Here is a 10,231-nt window from a genome sequence, read left to right on the forward strand (position 1 = left end):
GCAGAGAAACGACACGAGGATGACCATGAGTAACCAGTATGGATGTACTAAGGGTAAGTTAAGCCTGGCCAACCTGAGTGCCTTGGTTGATGTGAGCACAGAAGCTTGGATGAAGAAGAAATAGTGGACAGCATTTACCTCACTGTTAGCAAGCTCACCACGATCTTCTGTTGGCTCCTTTGCAGCCAAATTTGTGAGCTATGGTTTAAGTACAAGGAATTGAAGATGGGCGGAAAGCTGGTTCATTGCCTGTGGTGCCTGACATTGCTGATGGGCCCTGGTACCAGCTCCAATTGGCAAGGTCCCTCTCACCTCCCTGCCATCATAATGTCAACTATGGCACCTGTGAAGCTGTAGGTGCCTCAGAAATGCTCCAAAAGTGGATGCGAAAGGTGGGGTTGTTCTGTGGTTTGCTCTAAGGGAGCCCAAAGACCTTTTGCTCGCTCAAGCTGAGGTCATCTCCTCTGGGTATAATTCTTCTCCAAACCAAGCAGCACAGAGAAGAGATAATGACCTGCTGTGGGCTTTGTCACCTCCTGGGGCCCAAAGGGATTCACAGTCCCACATCCCCACATCACTTGAAATAGGAAGGGGGTTTCTGATGCTGGTTCATTCCCAGGCTCCCTGCACAGCTCCAGGCACGTTCATCTTCACATCCACCTCTGAGAGCATCAGGAGGGCAGCAGAGACAGAGCTGAGATGTAAGAGAAGGGAAGCATCTTTCAGCCCAAGCTGAGCTCTCTGTGCAAGGACAGTGTGTGCTGAGCCATCATCTCCTGTGGTTCTCTCTTGCCAACAAGCACCAGCTCCTGTCTTATCTCCTGCTCTACTGCAGCTTCCTCGGCTCCAGTTCTTGATGATGCTCTGGGCTTCCCAGGGAGCTGCTTGCGCTGTGTGCCCCCCATGCTGCTGCTGAGAAGGCAGGTTTGGAGATCACCCTGGTGGAGAACACTCTCGGGAGGCTTCCTCTGCTCACTGACCAGAAAGGGCTCCTGGATGAGCACCAGAAGCTTTCCTGTACAGGACACTCAGGGTGCTCCCCATTGCTGAGATGAGGCAGGTTCAAAAGTTTATTATCTCCACAAAAAAACATATTGTCAAGAAGAGATTGCTGAGCTCTGGGGATTGCCCATTTCTGCTGATGTGTTGAGGAACAGCCAAAGAACCCAGAAAAAGATTTTAAAGCAAACAAAGTGTGTCAGGAGGGAGGGGAAACCAATCTAAATCTCCATGTAAGGATGACTGGAATCACAGAAGGGTTTTTTTTGGAGGGAATCTTGAAAATGATCCAGCTCCAACCCCTGCCTCAAGCAGGGTCACCTCCCACTAGAGCAGGTTGCTACAAGCCCTCTCCAACCTGCTCTTTCCATAGGTCAGGAATTCATTCCAGTTAGGAAGAGCTCCCAGCAGAGAGGGAAGAAGCGGGTGGTTGGGAAATGCCCACAAGAGGATGAGGGATCAACTCTGCACTGTGAAAGCACCACATTTCTCTGTGTTCCAGGTTGAGCCGGATGGTCTCCAAGCCCCAGGCTCTGCACTGAGGTGAGTGGAACCTCCCCACTGCTTTCCACAGAGGTCATTGCTCAACATCTCAAGGTGAGCCAGAGGAGCACACACCACATTGTACCATGGTGTTTAACTGCTTCAGCACCCCTTTGTTCTACCTGTGCTGGCACAGGACTGTCCCCAACCTGTTCCTCATTGATCTGTGCCTGAACTCTCCCTTTCCATCCTGCAGGACTGTCTCTGAGCAGCTCCCACCACACAGAGGCTTTTCCACCTGGGACATCCCTGCCTCTTGGAGAAGAAACCTCCAGCCAGGAGCTCACACAGAAAGCCCCATCCAGCCCATGGCACAAAGCAATTGCACCCAAGCGACCGAGTTCAGCCTGGTGGGGTTCACAGAGGAGCCGGTGACTCAGGTCTACTTGTTCCTGCTCTTCCTGCTCACCTACCTTGTCACCATCGTGGGCAACCTGGGCATCATCATCTTAATCAGGGCCAGCCCCAACCTCCACTCCCCCATGTATTATTTCCTGGGTAACCTGGCCTTTGTAGACCTCTGTTGTTCCACCATCATCACCCCCAAGATGTTGGTTGACTTGATGTCACAGAAGAAGATCATTGCTTATGCTGGGTGTGTGGCTCAGGTCTTCCTCTTTGACTTCTTTGGGATGACTGAGTACTTCCTGCTGGCTGCAATGGCCTATGACCGTTACGTGGCCATTTGCCATCCCCTGCTGTACCCCCTTGTCATGTCCCCAAAGTGCTGTTTCCAGCTGGTGACTGGCTCATACCTCGTGGGGCTGACCAATGGCGTGGCACAGACCATCAGCATGTCCACCCTGTCCTTCTGCAGCTCCAGCACCATCGACCTCTTCTTCTGTGACATTTCCCCTCTCATCTCGCTCTCCACCTCTGACACCACCCTCAGCCACATCATCCTGACCACTGCAGCATCTCTCTTTGGTGTGTCCAGCATCCTGTTTATCTTTCTCTCCTACGTGGCCATCATCCCCACCATCCTCAGCATCAATTCAGCCGAGGGCAAGCGCAAAGCCTTCTCCACCTGCACCTCCCACCTCACCACTGTCAGCATCTTCTGTGGGGCATCCTTCTTTACTTACTTAAACCCCAGCTCAAACAGCTCAAGAGGAGGAGATAAATGCGCTGTGATGCTCTACACCGTGGTGCCTCCCATGCTGAACCCCTTGATCTACAGCCTGAGGAATAGGGAGGTGAAGGAGGCACTGAGGAGACTCTTGAAAATAAAGTGATATTGAATGCTGTATGTTTAGGGCCAGATAGAATGGAGATATGGGTAAATGCTCAGCTATTTATTAAGTATCTCAGGTGGACAACATTTGCTGGGGGAGTCTTTTGCCCCTTAACTTACATGATGCAGGGGCTGCTTTGATATCAACACCTGCATATACAAATAGGAACATTGCAAACGCTTTTATAATTCCCTGCACTCAAGGTATGCTCTGTGTTTTGTTCTGCACTACTTTTGCTTGGCAAATCAGAATCAACAGAGAATGAATTCTACTGTTGAACTAAATCAGACTCCATTTCTAGACAGTCAGTATGGGCCATAACAAAAGGACACAAACGGCTTTAACATAATAAATAGAAAGGACAGGAAATAACTGTCAGACTGTGCACAAAGTAATTTTAGATTTTGATTCTCAAACCTCATTAAGTGATTTCCAGCACCATTCACTTCATTTCATTTCAAACAGCAAAGAGCTTAATTTAAATATGGTACTTGTGTGACCTCTGTAATGAATGAATGCACTTAGAAAGCATTTTAAGTCGTCTTAGTGATGAATCCACACCAAAGGGCAGACCCTACCAAGGAAAACCCTGTCCACTGCTCCACACCTTTGCTTGCCATCTCCCTGTTGACAGCAATGAAAGCCACAATCTCCATAGCATCCTGACCAGAAACAATCATAGGAGCTATTGTGTTGTTCAGCAGCCTTGAGACTTGGCAGCCTGCGCCGATGGCCTTGCCTGCCCTGAGGTCTCTGCTGCTGCCTTCCTGAACAGAGAGTTGATTTGTGGTGGAAAAACAACAAATACATGAAAATCCACCAAAACATGCCAATGTGTGCATTACCTCAGCCCATAGAGCTGCAGCCTCTGCCAGGGCCATGGTGAAACCTGGAGCCATGGCTGAGCCTCAGGGCTATCCTAGAGACACAGAATCATAGAATGGCATGTGTTAGAAAGGAAGCTGAAGCTCATCCAGTCCCAGCTTCCTGCCACGGGCAGGGACCCCTTCCACTGGAGCAGCTTGCTCCAAGCCCCTGTGTCCAACCTGGCCTTGAGCACTGCCAGGGATGGGGCAGCCACAGCTTCTCTGGGCACCCTGTGCCAGCGCCTCAGCACCCTCACAGGGAAGAGCTTCTGCCTAAGAGCTCAGCTCAGTCTCCCCTCGGGCAGGTTCAAGCCATTCCCCTTGGCCTGTCCCTACAGGCCCTTGTCCCAAGCCCCTCTCCAGGTTCCTTGCAGCCCCTTTAGGCACTGGAGCTGCTCTCAGGTCTCCCCTTCAGGAGCCTTCTCATCCCACATTCACAGCTCACTTACACACAATGATGTGCCCAGCTTTCCAGCACAATTTATATCTAAAAGGACAAAAGGAACATTTTCTGGCAGGTATCTAAGGTAGGAAAAGCATCATCATCTTGAAGCATCATGAAGTCTGTCTCACTGTGTCTGGGTTATTGGTTTTAATCATACTCCTTATTCCATTCACTAAGCCTTAGTCACTCAGGAGCTATATAAAAAACACAATCTGTGCTTGAGTGTGCCAACATGCCAAGATCCTCCTATGAATCTTCAGGTAAAGGCATAGAGAAAGCAAAACCTACCCCAAAATATAGAAGTCTATTGAGTCTGTGTGGCTTCCTTCCCTAAATAGGCCAGGTTTTGGTCCATAACTCCCAAACCTTTGTCCTGAGAATGAGAGAAGACACTCAGACAAATGCCAATGCCTAAGAGAATACTCATCAGCTGCACTTGAAGCTTCATTTCATTGCACTCAAATCTATATCGTTTCAACACTGACTTGATGAGCACCAAGTTGCCTAAAAGGGAATGAAATGAATCATTCAGTGGCTTTAGCACGTGATGCAGAGGCCAGTCCAATGCATTGGGATGGGATTTCTCCTGGTGCCTCTCAGCCTGCAGGACTCCAGGAAGAAATGCCAAAATTCCATTGGAAAGAACATTTGGGGTTGCTCTGCTTGGGTTTTTCTTTAACAGAACATTTATAACTACCTCCGGGCTTATATTGAGCATACCAGCTAAATCTGAGCATGATTTAGTTGAATGTTGTCGTCTGCAGGCTTGGTTCTTCATCTGACCTTTCCCACCCTATTGTTGCCAGGTCCTCTAAGAAGCAATTCACCTTACTCCAAAACAACCATCCTAAAGAGCTTAACTGAATACTACCTAGAAATTCCCACTTCTCACCATTGACTGCAGAGCTCAAGTTATTCCCTGCACCAGCACAAAGGGGTGTCATAGAATCATGGAATGGTTTGGGTTGGTAAAGACCTGAAATCCCAACCCTGTGCCATGGGCACGAATGCCTCACACTAGGTCAAGTCACACAAGACTGTGTCCAGCCTGGTGCCTGTTGACTTCACCCTGATAATCCCCATGCTGAGAGCCCAGATCCACATCTTGAGGAAGACAGAGCTTCAGGATGCTCTGGGGAAGACTCCTAGGAAGAGTTCTTGTTTCCTCCCACGTTCAGACTGGAAAAACATACAATCAGCTCAGTGTAAAGAACATGGATGTTGAGATTGCACCTTTGTTCTGCAGCTACAGTGATGGAAACAGTGAGCACTGAAGGCATCTCGGGGGGATGCACAGCTGTGCAGCAACATTTCATTGGGTGCAAAGGCCACACTGAGAATATGCTTCAGGGACCTGGTCCTTAAGGAAATACAGAACCAAGCAGTGGATAAATATCCCCAACCACACACACAGGCAATGCTGGGACAGGAGAAGACGTACCTGCTTGCTCTGCCCTGGGAGATGAGGTGGTGTGGGGCTGTCAAACAGAGATCTTCAGCGTGCTTTTGTTCTCGTGGTCTGTAAACTTGTGATTCCACATTGGACCCTCATGCTGGTGATAAGCTCCAGGTCACGGCTCCATGGGACATATGGGATCTTGCTGGACAAGATCGTGTGTGAGTATTCCTGGGTAAAAAGGGTCAACAGAGGGATACAGCATCACATTAGCCAAGAAGGTAAATCTTCAAGGGGATTCATCTTTCTTTTCTTTGTTTCCTCATCTCTCTGCCCATCCTTAGTGGTACCTAATGACAAACATAGGAATGAACATATGAGGCCAGATAAGAAAATCATCAGGCCCATTGAGGAGCAGCCAGCATGAGAGGCAATTGAGAGAGGGTCCTGCAAACCTGACTGGAGCATAGGGGAAGCTGCAAGGAAGCAGCAGGGCACAGCTCATCTTCTGGTCTTCCTGTGGAAGAGTCTACCACTTCCATTGGCTATGGAAGAGCTGAAGTAATTCATTTTTAGGCTGGCAATGTCAGGAGGGACAAATTGCAGCTTCTGTGCCTGCATTCAGATGTGCAAACACACACTAGCAATGAATAACTGCTGCTTTCAGTAATGTGCCTAAAACCAGAGGTCCTAACATACACACACTTGTAATTAAGACATTTAGGTGCACATTCAACCCTTCAGTGTTTGCTCATGCGAAAGAGAAAACTCAATGAGACAATGCTTCTACTGGTAATACTGATGACAATGAAACTAATCAAGCTGTGTTGGGCTGAAGAAGATAGTGACTCCATATACATTTCTCTTCAGCCTCTATCTCCAGTTTCCCCACGTGAAATTCTAATTAAAGAGTCTTAATATATGAGCAACTTAACGTGACACCGAGATTGAGATCTCATATTCATAGAAGTCAGGGAATGCAAGGATGCATTCAAGGCCAGGTTGGATGGGGTTTGGAGCAACCTGCTCAAATAGAAGGTGTCCCTGCCTTGGACAGCATGCTGGAACTGGTTGAGCTTTAGGGTCCTTTCCAAACCATTCCATCATTCTCAGATAAAAGAGCACAACCAAACCATAACAGTGCAGATTCTCTCAATGCAAAATTTACTCTGCTTTTCTCTTTTGCGTGTACAGCTGTGTTTCGGTACAGAGAGCAATGCCAGCACCATGGAAGCCCTTCTCTTAGCCCATGATCAAGACCCCACACCACAGCTATGAAATAGCCACTGGGATCCATGTCTCCAGTTCAGTTCCCTCACCATGGAAGAGAGGAACCACACTTCAGTCACCAGCTTCATCCTCCTGGGGCTCACCACTGACCCAAAGCTGCAGCTTCTCTTGTTCATGATGTTCACCTTACTCTACATCACCACCCTCATGAGCAACATCACCCTCATAGTGGTGATATGCCGTAGCTCATGCCTCCATACCCCAATGTACTTCTTCATTGGCAACTTGTCCTTCCTGGACCTATGGTATTCCTCTGTCTACACCCCCAAGATCCTTCTGAACTGCATCTCTGAGGACAAGAGCATCTCCTTTGCTGGGTGTGCTGCTCAGTTCTTTGTCTCCAGTGGCTTGGCCTGCACTGAGAGCTACCTGCTGGCAGCGATGGCCTATGACAGGTACGTGGCCATCTCCAACCCACTGCTCTATGCTGCTGCCATGTCCAAGAAGTTCTGCATAGGGCTGGTGGTCACTGCCTACCTCAATGGCTTTGCCAACTCTACCCTCATTACCAGCTACATATTCACCCTCAGCTTTTGTGACTCCAATGTCATCGATGGCTTCTTCTGTGACCTGCTCCCACTGGTGAAGCTCTCCTGTGATGTGACAGACAGCTACCAGTCCCTCCTCTACTTCATCCTGACCTTCAACATCATCCTCCCCTCTGCACTCATCCTCATGTCCTACATCTCCATCCTGGTTGTTATCCTGAGGATGCGCTCAACCAAGGGGCAGCGCAAAGCCTTCTCCACCTCTGCCACCCACCTCACCACCATCACTCTTTACTATGGCTCCATCCTCTTCATCTACACTCGGCCCAGCTCCTCCTATGTCCTGGGGAGGGACAAGGTGGTCTCTGTGCTTTACACGGTGGTGACTCCCATGCTGAACCCCTTCATCTACAGCCTGAGAAACCAGGAAGTGAAGGAGGCACTGAAGACACTGCTGAAGGGACAGAGAGCTTCCTAACAGAAGAAACCCGGGGGTTAGGGCCCCAGATATGCACATAGCAAGAAGTGCACTGACCTTGTCTTGTTTGTGTCTTCCTTTGTCACTTTTCACAGTCCATGCAGGAGCATAAGCTCTTCTGATCTTTAAGTGCACCATGATAGACAGGAGATGGCACTGTGCAGACAGATCTCCTCTCCATCACACCTCTCCCCATATGCAGTATATATCTGCTATAAAATGCGATGTTAGCAGCAGCTGAGATTGTTGCACATCACCTTTGCACTGTGCTTTATCTGAATTAAACTTTCATTACTTCTGACCAAACCAGTAGCTCGACTGCAGCTCCATGTGTGAGAGAACCATGGACAGCTTTGGGCTCAAAAGTAACTTAAGAACATCCAGTCCCAACCTTCAGCCACAAGCAGGGACAACTTTCTCTCGAGCAGCTTGTTCCAAGCCACTGTGTCCAAACTGGCCTTGAACACTGCCAGGGATGGAGCATTTACCACTGCTTTGGGCAACCAGAAGTCATGAAGTAACGTGTGCCTGTTCCTGAGCTGTCCCAGTTACTTCTTCACAATGATGCCAGCACCACATACACATAATTCTATAGTCCTAGACCATTATCCCAATGATATACATGAGCAGGCCAGATTGGATGAACAAATGTCAGGAAGGAATCTGGGACTGAGTCCAGTTGCCTGAACACTGACTATTAACACCCTGGAGGGGCCCCTGGGGCTCCCTCTGAGCTTTCAGATGTTGCTCCAGAATGACCCAACCCTTCTGAAGGTTGCATGATGTACATGTCAAGTGCATGGCAATGTCCTCGGCCCTTCAGGACAGAGCAAATGGCACCACATTTCTATAGGAGGGCAACCAAACCTGACCTGGAGCATTTCACTGCATCTGTCTCCTTCCATGCAACTTAACTGGTAGTTTCAACCACAACTTAGAGGAAAACATGCAAAAAAAGTAGTTGCTTAGTTCTTAAATTACCTTCTTTTTTTTTTCCTTTATAAAATTTTAGTCCAACTGAAAGGAAAACTACAATAAATCTTTTAAGACTGTTGGGAGGAAGGATTAGGAGATCTGAAGTAGTTTCATCTTCTTCACACTTAGATAAATAAAAGTTGAGTCATTAAATCAGTTTTGTGTCTCCATCTGTGCTCGGTGAAGGTGTTCCTGTATCTCTAGTATTTGTTCAGAGAAAGAGAGCAGTTTCAAGAGTTCAAGTATGAAGACACACACACACACACACACACAGAGCATCCTCCCCTCACTGTGTTTCCATCCCCATCAGAGGCTGGGGTCAGGCTGCATGAACTGGGCTCCTTTTGGACTCATTGAACCAACCAGGTTGGAAAAGCCCTTTAAGCTCACCCAGTCCAACCCTTACCCCAGCACTGCCAAGGCCACCACTAACACATGGCACTGAGGCCTCACCTACACGGTGTGTGAACACTTGCAGGGCCGGTGCCTACAGCCCTGCCCTGGGCAGCCTGTTCCGATGCCTGAGCACCCTCTGGGGCAGGAATTGTTCCTCAGCTCCATCTAACCCTGCCCTGGTGCAGCTTGAGGCCGGTTCCTCTTGTCCTGTATTTTGGATTAAAACAAACTGGAAATAGGTTTGAGGGAGGCAGCTGATGCAGTTTGACCTCCAGGCGGCCTTCAAATCCTGACTGGAATTAGTTGAATCCAGAGAAAGCTATTCTGAGATGCATATACCAAGGACAGAGGGTGCATGGTACAAGTCCTTCTGATGTTCAGACCTGCTCTGGACCACATCCATCCTTACCAGCCTATGACATTATTAAATATCCTCTTATTTCTATCCATTCTAGAAGGGACCTGACTATCACATAACTGGGCAATGAACTATAAATGTTGAGTCAGCTGACCCCATTCCCATGCTTATTCTCCAATCCCAAATTCATAATAGTAGGAAAAACACATTTATGAAAGCCAGTCAGACATGGAGGATGGATGTAGTGGACTTCAACTTGCCTCACAGCTTAAAAGACACAAGCACATCCATCCCAAGGCAAATAATGACAAGAATTTTAAAGTATGAGGAGCCCTTTAGCAGGTCCAAAGGTGAGGAGAAATGCAATGAGCTTCTACAGCTCCCTTTATTAGGGGTCAAAAGTAGATAGGGACAAAGCACCCCTTTAGCAAGAACCACATTATCTGCACATGTCATGAAGTCAGGGGTGTGTCTTTAAAGAGCGGGTATGACCAAGTTTGTATGGGCACAGAAATCCCCTCCTGCAGGCCCCAGACCCAGGCTTTCACAATAGAAGCACTCACAGCTATTTCCATCACAAGAGATGCTGCTCATTCTGACAAAGCAAGAAGTGGTCCCTGGGGACCAACCACCCTGCCAGGAGTCATCAGCTTTAACAAGACCTTCTGGGGGTTACCAAGGAAGTTTCCTCATCACCACAAAAGCTTCTCAGAAGACTTGGATGTGACTTACCTCATTCTTCATAACAAGCCATCAGAGATT

General features: G+C 48.3%; 2 protein-coding genes across 2 annotated transcripts; both read left to right on the forward strand.

Annotated features, from left to right (window-relative positions):
• Nucleotides 1-1,850: 1,850 nt before the first annotated feature.
• Nucleotides 1,851-2,777, forward strand: LOC133222213 (olfactory receptor 5G3-like). The gene has a single exon (XM_061371715.1). It carries the CDS (start codon nucleotides 1,851-1,853, stop codon nucleotides 2,775-2,777), a length of 927 nt encoding a protein of 308 aa, XP_061227699.1.
• Nucleotides 2,778-6,795: 4,018 nt separating this feature from the next.
• LOC133222214 (olfactory receptor 9G19-like) lies at nucleotides 6,796-7,740 on the forward strand. Its single transcript, XM_061371716.1, has one exon. It carries the CDS (start codon nucleotides 6,805-6,807, stop codon nucleotides 7,738-7,740), a length of 936 nt encoding a protein of 311 aa, XP_061227700.1. The 5' UTR covers nucleotides 6,796-6,804.
• Nucleotides 7,741-10,231: the final 2,491 nt, after the last annotated feature.

This window comes from Neopsephotus bourkii, unplaced genomic scaffold, assembly GCF_033783945.1.
Source record: "Neopsephotus bourkii isolate Nb327-2 ecotype Australia unplaced genomic scaffold, CSIRO-AGI_Nbou_v1 NB_1580, whole genome shotgun sequence".
Lineage (NCBI taxonomy): Eukaryota > Metazoa > Chordata > Aves > Psittaciformes > Psittacidae > Neopsephotus > Neopsephotus bourkii.

Coding starts and splice junctions, on each gene's coding strand:
- LOC133222213 (XM_061371715.1), top strand. CDS start 1,851: ATGGCACAAAGCAATTGCACCCAAGCGACCGAGTTCAGCCTGGTGGGG.
- LOC133222214 (XM_061371716.1), top strand. CDS start 6,805: ATGGAAGAGAGGAACCACACTTCAGTCACCAGCTTCATCCTCCTGGGG.